The 22,170-nt window shown below is 41.0% G+C and overlaps 2 protein-coding genes across 5 annotated transcripts in view; both read right to left on the bottom strand.

Moving 5' to 3' along the window:
* Positions 1–1,859: 1,859 nt before the first annotated feature.
* On the bottom strand, positions 1,860–3,843 carry CH25H (cholesterol 25-hydroxylase). Its single transcript, XM_012454701.2, has one exon. The coding sequence runs from the start codon at positions 3,204–3,206 to the stop codon at positions 2,388–2,390; it is 819 nt and encodes a 272-aa protein (XP_012310124.1). The 5' UTR covers positions 3,207–3,843; the 3' UTR covers positions 1,860–2,387.
* Positions 3,844–7,899: 4,056 nt separating this feature from the next.
* Positions 7,900–22,170, bottom strand: part of LIPA (lipase A, lysosomal acid type) — a 45,902-nt gene continuing 31,631 nt past the window's right edge. For all 4 annotated transcript variants that reach the window (XM_012454737.2, XM_064374122.1, XM_064374123.1 and 1 more), the window contains exons 9-10: positions 17,268–17,339; positions 7,900–10,002 (exon numbers count right to left, since the gene is read on the bottom strand). In XM_012454737.2, coding sequence (XP_012310160.1) covers positions 9,769–10,002; positions 17,268–17,339 — 306 coding nt within the window. In that variant the 3' untranslated portion in view covers positions 7,900–9,768. The remainder of the gene's footprint in view (positions 10,003–17,267; positions 17,340–22,170) is intronic.

The raw sequence follows: 22,170 nt of genomic DNA, 5'->3' as shown, positions 1-22,170 counted from the left end.
GTGAAGTCATGGGCCAGGGTAACAATGTTTTAGAGGTAGTAACAAAGGAGGAACAACAGAGGGAGGAACAACACCAACTCGTTGGTGTTGCAGAGTTTGCAGCTCTCTGGCAATTAGGTTATCAAAAACAGAGGCACAGTATACACTGCCAGACCTAAGTTTAGTAGAACTGGCTCCCACTCCTCATATTTTGTAGCCTGGAAAAAAGGTACTTAACCTATGTGGGTACCAATCCTCCATCCATAACATAGGATGATGATGATGATGGTGATAACTATTCTACATCCCTTATGGTGTTGTAAGGAGCAAGTGAGAAATTATGTGAAAGCGCATGCACATATGAACTTTTTCTTTACTGTTTTTATTAATAGGTTCTCAAGCTATCTGAAAAATTTCTCATCTTCTGCACTTCCCCAGTTCTACCTCCCAAGGCATTAAAAACTATTAAGACATTTGATTGTGAGAAAGTGTTTCTAAATCCAAATTGTGCAGTTTCCATGTGTGCAATTTGCCCCAAATCTAAAATTCCTTTATGTAATGATGCAACATGATACATTTTTACAGTTCTCTGAGGATAAGCTGTGACAAATTGTCATTATCTGTGATTTACAGGGCAACTTTTGGGTGCCCACACTGCTTCCAACTAATAGTTGCACCACAGATTCCGCATCTGCCTGTTTATCCTCTTCTTCCTCCAGGCGCCACATGATAATAATATACTACCGCCAATGTAGCATTTTCCCCTCACATCTCACTTCCTCTTTTCATGGATTTCACTTTTATAAATCAATGTCATCTTTAAATCCTAGCCTGATCCTGATACAGACAGAGGAAGACATAACTTCAGTCAAGAAGCTAAAGGAACACACATGTTTAAGGAACATGGGAAACCTGTCTGTGCGACTCCACCTTCTGGGCGAATTCTGCCAAACATTTGGAGGGTCTAACCAGATTTCTTGGGAGTCTCATTTGGCTGACTGTGAAGACCAGGTCTCTAGATGGATGTTTTACCTTTAAACATGACAATTTTGTTTGAATATAACGAGCCAAGAATTACACACAAAACTGCCATTCTTTATGTTTTGTCTAAATTGTCTTGATTTTTAACTTTACATATATAAACTCTATTCCAAAAATAAAATTAAAATGAATAGGCGGGAGTTAGAGGGGGTACATGATGGATGCTGGGTGTGTAGTTAGTAATAGGAACATTTACTGCCACCTACAAGAACACGTGGGACACTTTCTCCTTTTCTAGATGAAAAACCAGGGATCCAGGGCCAAATTTCACTTTATCTTTCTTTTAGAAAGGGCTGTACCTGTTGCATGTATGTTTTAATTAAGAAAACTGAATATACAAAAATTCCAGATTTCAGAAGCAGCGTTTTGATGGTCATTTGCAATAGCTAAGGATGGCTTCATGAAAACAGGGCCTTCCTCAGAACCCCCTTCTGTATCTATCAGCCGCTCTAGTGTATGCAATTGACGTAAAAGTTTTGCAAAGCAAGGCACACCTCCAATTCTGTTCCTCCCCTAATCAATCCTTTCTCACAAATAATAAAATGATTGCCCAGTGTTAATCTCTCTATGAAACTTTACAGAGTAATCCTATCATTTGCCTGTTATGCAGAAATGAGCTGAAAGCATCAGGAATATTAGCATATTTTTCCTCCATGAAATTTCCAGAGCACAATGGCAAACAGACCCCCTTCTCCTGCCTCCTTCTCTCCAACAACCCCCAACAAAATACCCTACACCCAGATTCCTATCTTTCCATGGTAAGGCTGATGGAAGCTTAGGAGGACACTTGGTATCCCCACTCCCTCTTCCCGTTTTAATCAGTCAAAATGCCAGTGAAATGCAAGTCAACACATGTTCTTTTTTTCTTTTTTAAAGCACGAAAAACATTTCTTTCAAAATAAATATACAGTTCTATAAAAAACATAAAAAGACACTCTAATCTTGGCTGCTGTCCAGCAGAAACATGTTCAACTGTTTTTAGAGTCATCCATAAAAATATGTTCTTTTAGCCAGGTTTTAGAACACTTTCAAACATAGGATTCCTTATTCTACAAACAAGTCCTTTTAGAGATACTCTAAATATGCCTGTGATGAATGTCTTTTTCACATCCAGGATTCAAGGCTGTTGAAGTGAGCTAGACTACGAATACTAAGAACACAAAATTGTATTGATACACAAACCGTACGTAAATTGCTTTGTCAGACTACAAAAATACACCAGGTTTTATCTATGGTTTTCATCGGTTAATAAGTTAGTTGCTTAAAATATATATATATGTGTATATATATATATATTGCTCAGATGTTTCTCTTAATTCAAGTATGAAAGGCAGTCCCGAGTCTTAGGGGCACCCACCGCAGCCACATTACCGCACTGGGACAGATGCAGGCCGCAGCGTTCCCAGAATTTTGTCCCAGTGTGTGAAGTACGGGGCAAAGTTGCAGTTAAAGTGAGAGTGATGCAGGTCGTGGTGCGCCACACCCCCGTACCACCCGAAGGGCACCAGTCTGTGAGTGGACCAAGGGAAGTTGTAGCCGGAGTGGTCCTCCACGGACAGCCAGATGTTGAGCACGTGGAAGGTCAGGGCAGTGAGCGGGTGGCACCCGAGGAGCGTGACGTTCACCATGTCGAAGACGCCCAAAGAAAACAGTTCCCAGACGCTCATGTACTGCGTGGCCAGCGCGAACGAGGACGGGTTCCGGTGGTGCACCTTGTGGAAGGTGCGGTACAGCCAGGGCACCTTGTGGTGCAGCAGGTGCCACACGAAGAACTCCGTGTCGAAGAGCAGCAGGCAGAGCAGGACGTGGTGCAGCAGCAGGAGCAGCTCGGGGGCTTCGTGGGGCAGGAGGGCCGGGCTGCGGGCCCAATGCAGCAGCGTCACGGGGAACACGAACATCACGTGCTGGTAGAGCGTCTGCCACAGGCAGGGCAGCAGCTGCCGCGCGGACGGCGAGAAGTCCGGGTGGATCTTGTAACGCCGTAGCGCGGGCACCCAGGAGCACAGGATGTCCAGCACCACGAAGGGCAGGCAGAAGCCCACGTATGTGGTGATGGAGAAGATGACAGGGAAGAAGGGCGACAGTATGAGGGCCTCCCAGCTCCTCACGCGGTCCCAGAGGGGCTGCAGGAACAGCTGCTCAGGGCTGCAAAGGACCTGGGGCTGGGAGCAGTTGTGGCAGCTCATGGCGAGGCTGTGCGGACAGCAGCTGCTCTGCTGCTCGAGTCCCACCGACTTTTCACAGGACTCCGGGCCCCGCCCCAAGTGACGTCAGCTGCCTTTCCATCTCTCTCCCCGCGGTGCGAAGTCTGAGTAAGTAATCCACCCGGCAGAGCGGCGCTTGATTGCTGCAAACATGCTCATCTACAGCCGCATCTCAGCGGCTCTTATACGTGCGTGCAGGCAGGGCACTTAGTACTTTTCATCTATGTTCTGGTTTTTCAGTTGATGTACAATTAACACGATACAATGTACAGATCTACCGTGCGGAGTTTCTATGAGTTTGGCAACTCAGTTCACGTGTGTCATCACGAGTCTCAAACTAAACGGTTTCCGTTGCCACCAGAAAGCGCATCTTGCCAATCAATGTAGAACTGTTTGTATTTTTTAATGCAGTCGTGTAACTACATCCATGTGCTTTCATAAAGACGCAAGCATAACCGCATTTTTTAAAATTGTTTAAAGCGGCAAGCGGTCTGTAGCTCGGGTGTTGCGGTCTATCCAGCCGCGAACTGGAAATGATCCCTTCGCAGAGGGAACCGCGGGTCCCCGACCGCCGGCGGTGACCGTCAGCTCAGGAAATCAGACGGGAAAGGTGGCCGGATGGGAACCTCCGCCAGCTCCAGCTTCTCCCGAGAGTTTTCCTGGCCTGCGGGCAGCAAGCTGGAGAGCCCCAGCACGCAGGCTCTCCGGGAGGGGCCGCAGCCCGGCCGCGGAGCTACCCTCGGGGGCGCTTCCCGGGGCGCCCGGCCCGCGATCGGAGCGGGGAGGCACCACACAGCTGAGAGAGGGCTCCGCTTTGCCGGGGAAATGCTGGATTTAACGCCCAGTCAGCGCCAATCTGGCTAAAAAGCCGTTGTATTTAGGGTGGGAACTGTTAATTCAGCAAACCACCACCTGCGTTGTTCATCAAGAGAAAGAGATGCGCTTTCCTGAAGCCTCCCTGGAGGCTGTTGAAGGAGCAGGTGAGGTGGCCACTACCCTGCCCTTCCCCCTTGTCGGCTTCGCTGGGCCAACTTGCCCCCGCCCTCCGCCTCCCTTCCCCGAATCCACTCCCGGCCGACAGCGCTGGGCTACGGGGGGCTCTCTCTATCCCCTGCATTTCTCCACCACCCCACTGGGGTCCTTGGGCCGGGGGACACCGAGCACAAGCAAGTCGGTGCTAGGGAGAGCTCTCGGGAGACCCTGGGAACAGCATAAAAATCCTCGCGTTCAACCCATGACACGACACAAGGGTCCCTTAGAGGATAGACGTTTTGGACACAAGCTTTGAAGCCAGGAAGCATTCCCAGTTCTTTCTTAGTGTCTCCTATCTGTGTGGTTGGGGTCAGCCCTTCATTCCTTGAAGCTTGCCTTTTCTTATCCCCACAATTCCCTACAAAGGGAAATTGAGAATATTAAATGGAAAAATATTAAGTCTACCGTGTAAAGCCCACCTACTAGGTGCCACGCATTGGCTAAATGTTTTTTATTTGAAGTGATTTTATCCAATCCTCAAAAGAGCTGGCTTCCTCACCCTGCCAAGAAGTAGAATTATTATTATTGCTGTGGGTTTACAGCAGTAAAATCATAAGCCCTAGCACATGGCAAACACAAAAAGTAATATGCATACAGTTTTAAATTTGTACTCCACATGTTACCTGAAAGATAACTGAGTAATTTGAAATTAAAATCAAGTAAGATTATGTAAAGAGAAATAAAAAATACAAAGCCATCTATTATGAGGAAAGAACAAGTACTACAAAAATATGGACCAACATATGGGCTTAAAACTACGATAATATATAGCATATATGCATACATATGTAATAGGCCAATTCATAATATATAATATATAGCATATAGATACATAGGCCAATTTGTAATTCAGAATCTTCTAACTTCTGTGTGTTCATTAACTGCCACTGATGGAATCCTGACATTCCTTAGATGCTCATTCCCAGGAGCCCTCAGCAGTAGCCTCTAGTCCCACAGCCGCCTTTTTTAACCCAGTGTGCCATAAAAATATGATTATATTCTACTGACATATTTGCTGTTAATGAGATAAAGGTTCAGAAGCAGCGTTGAGCTTCTTGACAGCCAATGCAAAAAGGGAACAAGGATGTATTTTTCTAATGCTGCTGCTTTGATTTCTAGATAGCAGAAAATAGGTATAATGCAGGCCCCTGGTTTCTTCCAATTAAACAACCTGTCCTTCCTAGGCTGTTCACCTTCACCCACACCCCCCATCTCCTCCCTTTCCCAATGCTGTTTTCATGTCACTTTTAGGGCAACCCAGAAACTTTTCTTTCTTATTCCCACTAGACATGGTCCTGTCCTTGATGCAGTGTTTCGGAGAAGAGCTTCCTTCTTACTACTCCAAAGGAACCATTAGAGCTCACTTTCTCAGCACTAAAAATGGATTTCTGCTTGTAAGTAAAATATCACTCAAATTTACCCTCAACAGAAGTTAAGCCCCAAACTTCCTTTCAGCACACGTTGTCCTGTTCTTGTGATCTCAGTTATCATGCTTGGGTGCTTTGGATGCTCTTGCAGACTTTTTTTAAGTGACTGGCATTGGCAGGTTTGCTTACTTTGAATTTAGCTGCTAGATTTGCTGTCAAGACTGTCTTCTTTGAGCGCCCCCACCCCAACCAACCCATTCGTTTTCTGCTTTGGTGCATCCATCTTCTATCACTGTTAGAATAGTCTCCATGTGCTGATTGCAGAAAGCTGTGGGCAGCAAAACCTGAGAGCTGTGGCTTCAGCCTGCTTTGTCGGGGCTCTCCCCTCTGACTTCATGGCACTTTGAAGACTAGCAACTAGCTTCTCTGCCATCTTTGCACTTGCAGCTGACCAGGACAGAAGTTTTTATCTAACTATCCCAAGGGAACCATCCCAGGGGAAATGATGAATTACAGATGTATTAGTTCTCCACTCTATATCATGGGGAATGCTGAACAATATGTCAGGTAACCAAAAATAGCATCGCTTAATGGACCAAAATAAAATTGAACTCTATGAAGAACTAAGATGGTATCATTTCTTCAGTTTGGCACACTTGCAGCTTTAGACAGTTCTTATTTGCACAAAAACTTAGTAGCTTGCTAGATGAATAGGTCTTTTTAAAGCACAGGGTATCTCTTGTAGGACTTTTTCTCACAGTACCAAGCACTGCGTCTTATATAAAATGAGTGTTCAAAATATATTTGTAGACTTAAGATTCATTTTAAAGGATATTGGCTCTAAATTGAGGCTAAAAAATAATTTTTTTTTCTGGAGTACTGGTTGATGTAGATTGGATCTACTTACCTATAAAGATGGTTTACCCTAAAATGGGGTGTTTACGGATGGCATTAGAACTTTGGCCACACCATTTCTTATTCAATTGATGGTTTTCCACAAAAGGGGGTGTTTTGTGACAGATGGCATTAGACCTTTGGCCATGCCATATCTCTTCTCCAGCTGATCATGGCTTCCTGCATATCATTTTTGTCTTGGCATGGTTTTTCTGGCAGGGTTGGAGGACAGGAATCCTTTATTTTCTGCTTATTACAGGGGCCAAATCACTTTTCTGAGAGTACAACAATCAAGTCTCTGCATACTAATCACAATCTCAAAGTTATATGGCACCAACTCACCAGAAGACTGTGGATACTGCTCCCCTACTTCCTGCAACTAGCACATGTAGTAGCAAAGCCTGTTACCAGTCACATAATCCCTTTCTAAAGTAACCTTTATGATTTCTTTTCTTTCTCAAATTAGGTAAGGCCTAGTTTGTAGGTAAGGATACTAACTAAAACTGTTCCTGGATATTAGAAATGTATAGTGTTGTGTATCATGGAAGACTCATAGAGGTGGAATGATCTCAAAGACCAAAATCGAATCCTTCATTTTAAAGACTAAAGATTAAAAATGCAGTCTCAGAAAAGTCAAGACAAGACTAGCTAGGGTTAAAAAAGCAAGGTGCAGCCAAAGTGAGCAGAAAAGGGCTAGGGTTGGTTCTAAGGTATCTCTTCAGGAGGAATTTGGTGTTGGAATGGGGCACGGAAGCTGCTTTTATGTGACACTTTACAAAAGACTCAGAAAACAATTAGCCATGCCAAAAACAATAGGAGATGCTGATGAAGAACGTGGGGATGTTAGCTCCCTCCAAACACTCCCTTGATGCTTCTAGTAGTCCAAATACTGGTGCATATTTGGTTTTAAACACTTTATATTTCAATCACACGTCACATGCAAATGGGTGCTTCTACTCACTCATACTATTGAAACTCTCATCAACTTCTCTGAAAATTTTAAGGCAAATAAAATCATCCCCATTAAAAGGCATACCCTTGCCTGGAAAGTAGAGAAAGAAATACTCGCCTCACCTGTCAGAGGGTTATTGCAAAGATCGAAGCCTTATGAAAAGGCTTTGAAACCCCACAAGGCACAATGCAAAATGCAAAGTATTATTTTTAGTAATGCTAAGACAATTTGACAGAGATAGAGTTTTACTTGCTTAGTTCAGAATTGAACTTGAAATCTGCACCTAACAACATAATAAAATACTGGTTGGATAACTTTTTAAAAAATCAGAATAATTACTATTCAAAGTTGCCTTTCAGTGTCACAACAGATCAGGGTGACTTCTCTTTTTGAAAATCTCTTCATATGTTAAAAAATAAATGAAAAGAGATCAAATTACAGCATATTTTTAATGTTTACATTTAACAAATTAACACTTTTAATACCTACAAACACAAAATAATCATTATTTGGGTTCAGTCCTATATATGTGTGAGGCCTGAGTTAAAACCTTTTCCTCCTGCCACCCATCACCCAACCACATCTGAAGTTCTGATCAGTCATTTACCTATTAGGCAAACTTTTATTTTCAGTTTACATTTGAGGGGCAGCTATTCCTTGAGAACGTCTTCCAGATGTTATCCGCTAGGCAAGAAGTAATCATACTCCTGAACAGAAATACAACCATGGCTGGCCATCAAATTACCGACTGGCTCATCATGCAACAAAGTTCTCTACCTTCCCTAGAGGAAGACACTGGAGAAAATCTTAGAAAAAGTAGTGAGGGAAGGGGGCTTGGGAAGATTTGCAAGAAAAGCCAAGAGTGCCCTCTTGTGGCAAACAAAAACATGATTTTTTTTTTTTAAATCGCTCTCGTTACTTGGTAGCCCTTCGTTTCCCAAGTAAACACATTATTTTAAAGAAGAGTTCCAAGTCTTGCCAAGAGAGAAAGGGAAGAATTGAATGTCTATTAAATAAAAGAGAAAAGACAGACACACAATTCTTTGGGCCTATGAGGCTCAGTTTTATTGAAAAGTTTAAGACTTTAAACATTACAAAGTAGTATTCTGCCTGCTTCTATTAGCCAATACCAAGCACTGTATTGTTACTGCAGCTAAAATAACTATATCAGAAAAACATATCAATTGTCATTTTGTCCACTGGACAATACTGTAGAAAAACAATGCTACAAGAAAAGCATAAAAATATGGACTTCCCAACACAGGGACGTGAAGCAGGTGTATTCAAAATAAAGACACATATAAAACTAAGACAAAATGAATCCCTGAGCTGAGCATTCATCCAAAAACATCACATTCACACTTCATTTGGGTGAAAATGAACTAGGACACTTCTCATGGGCAACCATGGGCTTTGGCTTCATACAGATATGATCAATAATGACAGTAGCTGATTCTAAGAGTGTATTAATCTCAGGAAAAAAAAATAGTGATATAGTCTCCACAGGGATTTGCTTCTCAGATAAGTAGAACTATGGCCTGGCATGAAATCTGGAGTTCATTAATATAGATGGTTGAGTGTATCAGTCTTCAAGTATTTAAAACATATTTTGTTTTTTTTTTAATCAGTGCAATTTGTTTTTGAAGACTCTAGAAGATTATTTCATGTAACCTGAGCAATTAAAATGTGTCAAATCACAGCTGTCACAGTTAGGTTTGATAAATTCATTGTAGAATCTTTGTTACTGGCACAGCTGTGGTATTTCTAGATTTGACTATGCACCTACTGCCGGAAAACGTGATCAAATGTCATTTAGATCTCTAACTACAAGGCCATTAGACTAGAGAGCCCTTTAAGGCAAGGACATGAAAACTGTGTACTTTTATACCTAACTCAAGTCAGTGACAGATTTACCAATGACAACACAATTTAAAAATTCCAACATACGTATTAATTTGTCCTATGAAGGGCAAAAAATCAATGTAGTATATTTAAAATTTTAAGAACAGAATAGATATAATGACTTTTTCACACATTAATAATATTTAAAAGACTTAAAGAGACACCACCATGGTTGAGACACTATCTTCCTATTCCAGCCCTAATTAAAGAAAAAAAATAGCTAGTGTGTTTCTAATCGTAACTAGAGAGAAGAGGGCATCTTCAAAGTTATCATTTTCTTGGATATAAAAATACAAAAGACCTGGGAAAGGAAAACAAGTGTTTTACAGAAATTAAGCAAACACATTTTCACACGACGTACTCACTGACTTGATGGTACACAGCTCAAGTCCAGCTTTCACTGATATTTCCTCATTAGATTAATAATTTTGTTATACAGCCGCCAAGGGGCATCCAGGCCCCAGATGAAGTCAAGATGCTCCCACTCTGGAATGCTCTCATGGGACACCAAGTTGGTGATCTGAGTCAGTAAGATATTGATGTCGTAGACATCTGCAAGCCAGTCATGACCCCCACTCCAGACTGCAGTCGGCACAAGCATGTCCTTCACATTGTACATGGGAGGGTAACTCTACAATGAAAAGGAAACACAGAAAGCCTCATTGTTTTAATTTTCAAAGTCATAATAAACATGATCTCCATTAAACATTGTCTAGGTTTGACTAAAAATAACAGACTAAATTATATATATATATATTTTTTATTTTTATTGCACTTAAGGTTCTGGGGTACATGTGAAGAACATGCAGGATTGTTGCGTAGGTACATACATGGCAATGTCGTTTGCTGCCTCCATCCTCATCACCTATATCTGGCATTTCTCCCCTTGTTATCCCTCCCCAACTCCCTACCCCCAACTGTACCTCCCCTAGTCCCCGCCAACAGACCTCAGTGTGTGATGCTCCCCTCCCTGTGTCCATGTGTTCTCACTGTTCAACACACACCTATGAGTGAGAACATGCGGTGTTTGATTTTCTGTTCTTGTGTCAGTTTGCTGAGAATGATGGTTTCCAGGTTCATCCATGTCCCTACAAAGGACACGAACTCATCGTTTTTTATGGCTGCATAGTATTCTATGGTATATATGTGCCACATTTTCCCTGTCCAGTCTATCATCAATGGGCATTTGGGTTGGTTCCAAGTCTTTGCTATTGTAAACAGTGCTGCAATGAACATACGTGTGCATGTGACTTTATAATAGAACGATTTATAATCCTTTGGGTATATACCCAGTAATGGGATTGCTGGGTCAAATGGAATTTCTATTTCTAGGTCCTTGAGGAATCACCACACTGTCTTCCACAATGATTGAACTAACACTCCCACCAACAGTGTAAAAGTGTTCCTGTTTTTCCACATCCTCTCCAGCGTCTGTTGTCTCCAAATTTTTTAATGATCGCCATTCTGACTGGCATGAGATGGTTCTCAATGTAGTTTTGATTTGCATTTCTCTAATGGCCAGTGATGATAAACATTTTTTCATATGTTTATTGGCCTCATATATGTCTTCTTTTGAAAAGTGTCTGTTCATCTCCTTTGCCCACTTTTGAATGGGTTTGCTTTTTTCTTGTAAATCTGTTTTAGCTCTTTGTAGATTCTGTATATTAGCCCTTTGTCAGATGGGTAGATTGCAAAAATGTTTTCCCATTCTGTTGGTTGCCAGTTCACTCTAATGATTGTTTCTTTTGCTGTGCAGAAGCTCTGGAGTTTAGTTAGATCCCATTTGTCTATTTGGCTTTTGTTGCCAATGCTTTTGGTGTTTTAGTCATGAAGTCCTTGCCTATGCCTATGTCCTGAATGGTTTTGCCTAGGTTTTCTTCTAGGGTTTTTATGGTGTGAGGTCTTATGTTTAAGTTTTTAATCCCTCTGGAGTTAATTTTAGTGTAAGGTATCAGGAAGGGGTCCGGTTTCTGCTCTCTGCACATGGCTAGCCAGTTTTCCCAACACCATTTATTAAACAGGGAATTCTTTCCCAATTGCTTGTTTTTGTCAGGTTTGTCAAAGATCAGTTAGTTGTAGATGTGTGGCATTGCCTCCCAGGCCTCTGTTCTGTTCCATTGGTCTATATCTCTGTTTTGGTACCAACACCATGCTGTTTTGATTACTGTAGCCTTGTAGTATAGTTTGAAGTCAGGTAGCATAATGCCTCCAGCTTTGTTCTTTTTGCTTAGAATTGACTTGGCTATGTGGGCTCCCTTTTGGTTCCATATGAAGTTTAAGGTGATTTTTTCCAGTTCTGTGAAGAGGGTCATAGGTAGCTTGATGGGGATAGTGTTGAATCCATAAATTACTTTGGGAAGTATGGCCATTTTCACAATATTGATTCTTCCTTACCATGAGCATGGAATGTTTTTCTATCTGTTTGTGTCCTCTCTTATTTCGTTGAGCAGTGGTTTGTAGTTCTCCTTGAAGAGGTCCTTTACATCCTTTGTTAGTTGTATTCCTAGGTATTTTATTCTCTTTGTAGCAATTGTGAATGGCAGTTTGTTCTTGATTTGGCTCTCTTTAAGTCTGTTATTGGTGTATAGGAATGCTTGTGATTTCTGCACATTGATTTTGTTTCCTGAGACTTTGCTGAAGTTGCTTATCAGTTTAAGGAGATTTTGGGCTGAGATGATGGGGTCTTCTAAATATACAATCATGTCATCTGCAAATAGAGACAATTTGACTTCCTCCTTTCCTAATTGAATTCCCTTTATTTCTTTTTCTTGCCTGATTGCTCTGGCTAGAACTTCCAATACTATATTGAATAGGACTGGTGAGAGAGGGCATCCTTGTCTAGTGCCAAATTTCAAAGGGAATGCTTCCAATTTTTGCCCATTCTGTATGATATTGGCTGTGGGTTTGTCATAAATAGCTTTTATTATTTTGAGATACATTCTGCTGATACCTAGTATATTGAGAGTTTTTAGCATAAAGGGCTGCTGAATTTTATCAAAGGTCTTCTCTGCATTTATTGAGATAATCACGTGGTTTTTGTGTTTGGTTCTGTTTATGTGGTGAATTATGTTTATAGACTTTTGTATGTTGATCCAGCCTTGCATCCCCAGGATGAAGCCTACTTGATCGTGATGGATAAGCTTTTTGATGTGCTGTTGCAATTGGTTTGCCAGTATTTTTTTTGAAGATTTTTCCATCTATGTTCATCATGGATATTGGCCTGAAGTTTTCTTTTCTTGTTGAGTCTCTGCCAGGTTTGGTATCAGGATGATGTTGGTCTCATAAAATGATTTGGGAAGGATTCCCTCTTTTTTATTGTTTGGAATAGTTTCAGAAGAAGTGGTACCAGCTCCTCTTGGTATATCTGGTAGAATTCAGCTATGAACCCATCTGGACCTTGATTTTTTTTTGGTTGGTAAGCTATTAATTGCTGCCTCAACTTCAGCCCTTGTTATTGGTCTGTTCAGGGTTTCGACTTCTTCCTGGTTTAGGCTTGGGAGGGTGCAAGTGTCCAGGAATTTATCCATTTCTTCCAGGTTTACTGGTTTATGTGCATAGAGTTGTTTGTAGTAATCTCTGATGGTGGTTTGTATTTCTGTAGAATCTGTGGTGATATCCCCTTTATCGTTTTTTATTGCATCTATTTGATTATTCTCTCTTTTCTTTTTTATTAATCTGGCTAGCAGTCTGTCTATTTTGTTGATCTTTTCAAAAAACCAGATACTGGATTTATTGATTTTTTGAAGGGTTTTTTGTGTCTCCGTCTCCTTCAGTTCTGCTCTGATCTTAGTTATTTCTTGTCTTCTGCTAGCTTTTGAGTTTTTTTGATCTTGCTCCTCTAGCTCTTTCAATTTTGATGATAGGGTATCGATTTTAGATCTTTCCTTGCTTCTCATGTGGGCATTTATTGCTATAAATTTTCCTCTAGACACTGCTTTGAATGTGTCCCAGAGATTCTGGTATGTTGTGTCTTCATTCTTGTTAGTTTTGAAGGACATCTTTATTTCTGCCTTCATTTCATTGTTTAACCAGTTCAACATTCAAGAGCCAGTTGTTCAGTTTCCATGAAGTTGTGCAGTTCTGAGTTAGTTTCTTAATCCTGAGTTCTAATTTGATTGCACTGTGGTCTGAGAGACTGTTATTATTTCCATTCTTTTGCATTTGCTGAGGAGTGATTTACTTCCAATTATGTGGTCAGTTTTAGAGTAGGTGTGATGTGGTGCTGAGAAGAATGTATATTCTGTGGATTTGGGGTGGAGAGTTCTCTAAATGTCTATTAGGTTTGCTTGGTCCAGGTCTGAGTTCAAGTCCTGGATATCCTTGTTAATTTTCTGTCTCGTTGATCTGTCTAATATTGACAGTGGAGTGTTAAAGTCTCCCACTATTATTGTGTGGGAATCTAAGTCTCTTTGTAGGTCATTAAGAACTTGCTTTATGTACCTGGGTGCTCCTGTATTGGGTGCATATATATTTAAGATCGTTAGCTCTTCTTGTTGCATTGATCCTTTTACCATTATGTAATGCCCTTCTTTGTCTCTTTTGATCTTTGTTGGTTTAAAGGCTATTTTACCAGAGCCTAGGATTGCAGCTCTTGCTTTTTTTTTTTTTTTTTTTTTTTTTTTTTTTTGCTTTCCATTTGCTTGGTAAATCTTCCTCCATCCCTTTATTTTGAGCCTTTGTGTGTCCTTGCATGTGAGATAGGTTTCCTGAATATAGCACACCAGTGGGTTTTGACTTTTTATCCAATTTGCCAGTCGTGTCTTTTGATTGGGGCATTTAGCCCATTTACATTTAGGGTTAACATTGTTATGTGTGAATTTGGTACTGCCATTTTCATGCTAGCTGGTTGTTCTGCCCATTAGTTGATGAAGTTTCTTCATTGTGTCAATGCTCTTTACCATTTGGTACGTTTTTAGAATGGCTGGTACTGGTTGTTCCTTTCTATGTTTAGTGCTTCTTTCAGGAGCTCTTATAAGGCAGGCCTGGTGGTGATGAAATCTCTGAGCAGTTGCTTGTTTGTAAAGGATTTTATTTCTCCTTCGCTTATGAAGCTTAGTTTGGCTGGGTATGAAATTCTAGGTTGAAAGTTCTTTTCTTTAAGGATGTTGAATATTGGCCCCCACTCTCTTCTGGTTTGCAGGGTTTCTGCCGAGAGATCCGCTGTAAGTCTGATGGCCTTCCCTTTGTAGGTAATCTGACCTTTCTCTCGCTGCCCTTAGCATTTTTTCCTTCATTCAACCCTGGTGAATCTGATGATTATGTGCCTTGGGGTTGCTCTTCTTGAGGAATATCTTTGTGGTGTTCTCTATATTTCCTGGACTTGAATATTGGCCTGCCTTGCTAGGCTGGGGAAGTTCTCCTGGATAGTATCCCAAAGAGTTTTCCAGCTTGGATTCATTCTCTCCATCACATTCAGGTACACCTATCAAATGTAGATTAAGTCTTTTCACATAATCCCATATTTCTTGGAGGCTTTGTTCATTTCTTTTTACTCTTTTTTCTCTAATCTTGTCTTCTGGTTTTATTCATTGAGTTGATCTTCAATCTCTGATATCCTTTCTTCTGCTTGGTCAATTCAGCTTTTGAAACTTGTATATGCTTCACAAAGTTCTCGTGTTGTATTTTTCAGCTCCATCAATTCATTTATATTCCTCTCTAAGCTGTTTATTCTCATTAGCATTTCATCAAACCTTTTTTCAAGGTTTTTAGTTTCTTTGCATTGGGTTTGAACATGTTCTTTTAGCTCAGAGAAGTTTTTTATTACCCATCTTCTGAAGCCTGTTTCTGTCAATTCATCAGACTCATTCTCCAACCAGCCTTGTTCCCTTGCTGGTGAGGAGTTGTAATGCCTTGGAGGAGGAGAGGTGTTCTGGTTTTGTGTGTTTTCATCCTTTTTGCACTGGTTTCTTCCCATTTTTGTGGATTTATCTACCTGTGGTTTTGTAGTTGGTGACTTTCAGATGGGGTCTCTGAGTAGATGTCCCTTTTGTTGATGATGAAGTTATTTCTTTCTGTTTTTTAGTTTTCCTTCTAACAGGCCCCTCTGCTGTAGGACTTCTAGAGGTCCACTCCAGACCCTGCTTGCCTGGGGATCACCTGCAGTGGCTGCAGAACAGTAAGGGTTGCTGGCAGTTTCTTCTTTTGTTATCTTTGTCCCAGAAGGATACCCGCCAGATGTCAGCCTAAGCTCTCCTTTATGAAAGGTCTCTTTGAATATATGGGGGTCAGGGAGCTGCTTGAGGAGACAGTCTGTCCCTTGTAGGAGCTCAAGTGCTGAGCTGTGAGCTCCATTTTTCCATTCAGAGCTGCTGGGCAAATATGTTTAAGTCTGCTGCAGTGGAATACATAATCCCCTTTTTTTCCAAGGTGCTCTGTCCTGGGAAGATGGGGCTTTATTTATAAGTTCCTGATGTGCGACTGCCTTTTTTCAGAGATGCCTTGCCCAGTGAGGAGGTAGCCTAGTCATACTCTGCCAGCAGAGGCAGTGCTGAGCTGCCATGGGCTCTGCCCAGCTGCTATGTGAACTTCCTTGCAGTTTTGTTTATAGAGGTATAGTTAGAACTGCCTCGGTAATGGCAGTCTGCCCCAGTAATGTCGGACTGCCTGTGTAATGGTGGACTGCTCAGTAATGGCAGACTGCCTCAGTAATGGCTGAGTGCCTTGGTAATGGCAGACTGCCTCAGTAATGGCAGAGGCCCTTCCCCCAACAGAGCTGGACCATCCCGGGTCCAGCTGTGCTTGCTGTGAAACTCTCAATCCAGAGCATTTCAGATTGCTGGTCTTTGTGGGGGTGGGACCCACTGAGCCAGATCACCTGGCTCCCTGTTTCAGCCCTCTTTCTTTCAGTTGAATGGGCGGCTCTGTCTCCCAGGCGTTCCAGTCACCAGTTGAAATGGCACCTGGATTTGTGTGAGTTTTTGTGCGGAGACCCACCAAGCCAGCTGAAACAGCCATGCTGGAGACTCGTGGTGCTTTTCCACCTAGGAATCTCCTGGTCTGTGGGCAGTAGAAATTCATTTGGAAATGTGGCATTCACTAACCCTCTGCATTTTCGCTGGGAACTGCAATCCAGAGCTATTCCTATTTGGCCATCTTGGATCATCCTGTGCACCAACACAGACTAAATTTTTTAAATCCCTTTGAGTATCTTTTCAAGTTACCATTACCAGTACCAAAAAAAAAATCTAACCCCAAATGAAAGAATCCTAATTATAATCGCCACAGCTGTGGGGCTGCTGTTGTAGGCTGGGCACCAAAATTAGTGTTTAATCCGTGGCAAAGAAGGCATTGTACTCCATAGGTAGTAGACCCAAAGCAATAGAACCCAATGGTTAGAAAGAGTTTGGAGTCCTGCCCTCTTACTTCCTCCATTTGAGTATAAGACAAGTCACAGAAATTTTCCAAGCCTTACTGTCCTCATCTTTAAGTCAGAGATAATCACACTATGCCACAGAGATGTCCTGGGAATTAAAAAAAAAAAAAAACAGAGCAAAGTATCTCACACTTCAGCGCATTTAGTGTGCTTATAAATGCTAATTTTATTTATACAGGGAAGAAGAAGCTTAAGCAATGTCATTTGGCCAGGGCCCCACAGCTACCAGATAACAGACCTAGGACTGTCTGATTCTACTGGCTGTGTTTGCGATCACTCTGAATAATGCATAACAGTGATGACTCTTATTTAGAACTGGGGAAAAGACAAAGAGAGGAGGCCCAGTCCACAATATCAGCTACAAAGCTTGGGTTGTTCTGAATGGACTGATGGAAAACAAACAATAGTGAACTCCCCCAAACATTTCCCACAGCAGCTGAGCCTGGCCAGAATCCCAATAAGCCAGACTGGCTTTCTTGATGAGTTTTCAGGGCGCCCCTTAATGAAAAAACTGAAAACTTTACCTGGTTGTAATGAAAATAATTCTTGGCACTGCTTCCCCAGTCAAAGGCTTGAAACTTTTGGAATTTAACAGCCTAAAAGAAGATAATAATTTGGAAAAAAAAGTTATCTGACGTCAAAGTTAGAGATAACATCATAGATAGGTTGCTGGAGCCAGCCATGACCTCAAAACCAACTTTACAGCAATAGCCAGAGATACTCTATTTCCAAGGCATTATTTTAAATAAAATGGCATGGTTTTGTTCTACTTTACTGAATGACTCAATTTCTCATTGTATGATTTTTAAGCAGCTACTACCTGATACAAGAAAGCAGCTATACACATAAGCTGTGAATTACACTTGATCAACAGTTGCTCCTGCTAGGGGAACTTTATGCTGACATTTTCTATTGAACTTTGCATCCTAAACTTTTTCAAAGAGTTAGTGATTTTACTTGGGAAATAGAGATATGCAGATAGATACATATATACATACATATGTATATTTATAGAGAGATGGATATATATATAGAGAGAAAATAATTATACAATTGGACCTCCATATCCACAGTTTTGCATCTGTGGATTCAACCAAGTGATATTTTGCAGATTGAAAATATTTGGAAAAAACAATAAAAGAAAACAATAAAAAATACTAATTTTAAAGCACAATGTAACACCTACTTACATAGCATTTACATTGTATTGGGCTTCATAAGTAATCTAGATAAAATTTAAAGCATATGAAAGGATGTTCATAGGCTATATGCAAATACTACCCCATTTTATATAAGGAACTTGAGTATCTATCTCTAAATTTTGGTTTGGAGGGAAGTGTCTGGAGCCAGTCTGCAAGATACTTGAGGGACAACTGTATAATATTTTCTATTTACCCATTCTACTTGTCTAGTTATATTACTTAGTCAAATTTTAATGACTGTATCGATTAAACACTTTTTCTTGAGTACTGGTACCAGTACAATCACCATGTAGGACTGCATGCTGGCACAGTTCTAACTAGTTAGGGATATTAGAGCCATGAAATTGAAATTGCATTGAAATTTACATTTATTTATATTTAAAATTGTATAACATAAAAATGTTAGCAAAAAGTCACTTATTTTTTGAATTCGAAATAATGCAAATCCATATTTCCTCTACACTCTCAAACGTACGTCAAGAATTAAACCCAAAACTGTCAAGCCAAATGAATTGAAAATGGTAAGTTTTGGCCACAAGGTGGCGCCTGGTGAAAAGAAATGTCCACACATTCTTTGTCAAAACTGCGTTTGATTTATGTGACGTCTTATCAACTGCATAAAATTCTACTGTTTGATGTAATAAAAGACAGAGTAAGATGATATACTACAGGAGAAATGTTTGGCATCTGCTTTTGCCATTGCAAATGACAGATATTAAATACCTATGGCATATTTAACAAGCAATACAAAATTTGGATTCACAGCACCTGTTAATGAATCTGTTCCCCATCTTTGTCAGTGAAAATATATTGATGCAAACTATTCTGCCACTGAACACAGACAGCAGTTCATCACTTTGTGACATATCCTTCAGCATTTATATAAAGCACCAGCATAAGCATAGAAAACAAAGGTGAAACTTGCCTATAGCTCAGACTGAACTTCTAAATTTGACTTTGTGTTCAGACTCACTTAGGATTTCAAGTTATCCACTGGAAAGGGTATTTCAAAAGAAAAGTGTTAAGATGACTTATAGTAACAAAAATCTGGAAATAAGCTAAAGCCCAATAATAGATATTTGGGTAAATACGTTATATCAGTATACACAAGGAGTATGCCGCAGTTATAAATACAAGTATGATAAAATAGAAACAGAAAATGGCTTACAAATGATCTCATAAATAATATTAAATGGAAAAAGAAAATGAAACAATCTGCATCAAAGTTATATTTCTGTGATAATCATATCACAGAGAGTATGTAGATAATGATCAGGAGGAAATTCTTATAGTATTAGGGTAAATGGTTTTAAAGTGACATTTTAAATATTATATTTAGGTCTTGAATGGTAATAAAAATGTAAACAGGTTCAACTTTTCTAGAGTACAATATGTATCAGAAGTCTTAAAGCTGTACCTACCTTCTCACTACTGTCTACTACTATGAATGTATCACCCTAAGAAAACACTCTAACATATAAGGACAGATGATATATGACTGCAAAACAACTATCATTGCAAAAAACAAAATGATAATAAAATTCAAGCAACAGAAAACTGCCCTTTATGACAAATCCTGGAAAGGCATTTTTAATTATGGCAGAGACTGTCCCCCATGCCCATTCTTGCCTCTTCCTTTCAGTAACAGAATCCCTAAAGCTTTCCCTAAGCACACGGCTGCCAGGATAGAAACCACATCCTCATCCTCCTGCAAGCAGGCAGGCTATGGCCATACTGCTCACTTCTGAGTTATCTCCTTCACACAAAGCCACTTGCCCTGGGCTACCTCTCTCCTGCCTTCCTGTGGGTTGGAAGAGACACAGAGGTGACCCAGCTGCAGCCAGGCAGAAGAGGACAGCACTCTGAGGATGGCACAGCTATAGTATGGAGGGAACTAGGTCCCTACATGACCTCACAGAAAGCAGCCACAATCCCCTCTATCATCAATCTGGGGTTCTGCTCTCTGAACTTTATTATAAGAAAGAAACTCTTTATTTAGCAGCTGTATTTTGGGGTCTCTAATACAGCAGCTTAGCTTGTATCTAACAAACATAATGGTATTTCATTAAATGAAAATTTACTTAAAAGCAGATGTAGTATGATCTGACTTTTATAATGGAAATGATTATATTATAAAATTGTAAGATTATACCAAAATATTAATAGTGACTATTGCTGGGTGCTAGACAGTCATTTTTCTTTCACTCACATATTTTCTAAAATTTCATAAAACATATTACACATATAACAAAAATAATCCTGAATATCCTTTTTACGGTGTTCTTTAGAAGTCTACCAGAAGTATATGATTTTTTTCCTTTAAAAAAAAAAGAGCACATCAGTATCATCTAAGGTACTTATTCAAACATAGATCCCAGGATCACAGCCCTAGGAATTCAGAGTCTCCACAGGGCTCAGGCCCAAGAATCTGTATTTTTAATAGCACCTTAGGTAGTTCAGAACAACACTGGAAAGATATGTTGGGATGGCTTTCTTCAAACAGGCTTGAGTACCTGGGCTCTGGGCAGGGCCAGTAAGAAAGTGAGCAATAATATCAAGTCGACTCTGGGGAGCTTCAAAATTCATCAGGTTTATAAGGGGAATGGAAAGATAAGCACACTAAATTAAAAAGCCCACTAAAGAATGAGGTGTGGCATTTATTAACAAGTTAAAACGCATTATTTAAACAAAAAGTCAACTTCTGAATGTACTGTAAATAAAATGGCCTTTAAGGTCAACCCCAAACTCATACCATAAGAGCCCTCAAATGCCACACCTGAATTCTAGCCTCAGCCTGCCCAGCATCCAGACCTGCCCACCTTCCACAGAAGCCTTTTCCTGGGCTGCCTCTTGGAGCCTGCAGCCTGTACCAGTGGCAGCCCCTGGCCAATAGCCCAAAGGAGGGAGAGCCAAAGGGAAGATCATACAAAATGCTGCACAGAACAACCATTTTATTGACAAAAGATGGTACAGTGGTCAGAAGAGCAAAGGCCCAGGCCGCCTTCTACAGCAAATCTGGGCTTTGCAAATATTCTAGAGGTATATTCCAGCGTAGTTATAATCTAAAGTTACCAGGTCACAAATGGGGCAGAGAGCAGTGCTCTGGCCCTCACCCTGTAGCCTTTGACCCTGGCTAGCTTCTGGGTAAGAGGGCTGGAACAAGAGCAGTAGCCTAGATGACAGCCAATCCAATGGCTCTACTGCAAACCCCATGCCAAGAGGAGGCCCAAGACACAGAAGGGTGAAGCAACGCAGGTCTGTAATATGAACTGGAGCTGTCCTAGGGCAGCCTTGGTTGCAACATTCCCAAGGGCCTCTGAAGTCCCAGGTCTGGTGGCCATTTGTACTTTGCTGAGGCCTGGGGTAGACTGTTCATGGACTGCTGGCAGTCACTAAGCTGGTAGGAAAGCTCAGCACCTGCCTCCAGCCCACTCAGTTACCCTCCATCATCTCTGGGGGTGCCATAACTGCTAAGGTGACAGACATTGGGCCTTTTGGGAAAATGGGCATTAGGTAAGAGGTTCCGGGCATCCTCAAAAATGTAGGGGAATTCTAGTGACAGGGTATATGAAGAAAACAAGTGATTATCAGCATAAATGTGACCAAGAAAACAAGCAGAGACCTGAACCAAGAACCAAAAATCTTCAATATTCATGAATTTGAGAACTTTTGAAGGTTTTGGGAATTCTGTAAGTGGTAAGTGTGTGCTGTCTAGCATGTCATGAACTATTTGCATTCCAGATGCCCCTCTTCTAGGCCACAGCAAACTCTGCCCCTGAGGAACTGACATTTAACTCTCAGCCTTCTGATTCCTGTAAAGGGCCTGGCACCTGAGGCCAGGCTCTTCCTAGTTCCTTAGAGATGAGCCCCATGGAGAGGAGAACTATAGCACTGTTGGAGTTCCTGGGGCAACTAAAGAAGGAGATGAAAGTATCAGGATGTCCCGATCAGTGACTCCCAAACCTGGTGGGGCAGAAGAATCTACCAGGCAGATTTTTTTAAAATACAAATCCTCAAAAATAAAAAGGAATGAACTACTGACATACAAAACATGGGTAAATCACAAAACAATTATGCTGAGTGGAAGAAGGCAGACAAAAACAAGTATAAACTGCATGGCTGTTCTCATACAAGCTCTAGAAAATGCAAACTAAGCTATAGTGACAGGAAGCAGATCAGTGGGATGGATGGGAGGGGTAGGAGGAGGTGTCACAAAGGGGCAGCA

This window comes from Aotus nancymaae, unplaced genomic scaffold (assembly GCF_030222135.1).
Source record: "Aotus nancymaae isolate 86718 unplaced genomic scaffold, 86718_ANA_hifiasm-v0.15.2.pri h1tg000010l, whole genome shotgun sequence".
NCBI classification, from domain to species: Eukaryota; Metazoa; Chordata; class Mammalia; order Primates; family Aotidae; genus Aotus; species Aotus nancymaae.
Note: the sequence above shows the minus strand (reverse complement) of the source record. Positions and strands in the feature narration are given on the sequence as shown.

Excerpts from the sequence above, each read along its gene's own strand:
- CH25H (XM_012454701.2), bottom strand. The coding sequence starts at position 3,206 with ATGAGCTGCCACAACTGCTCCCAGCCCCAGGTCCTTTGCAGCCCTGAG.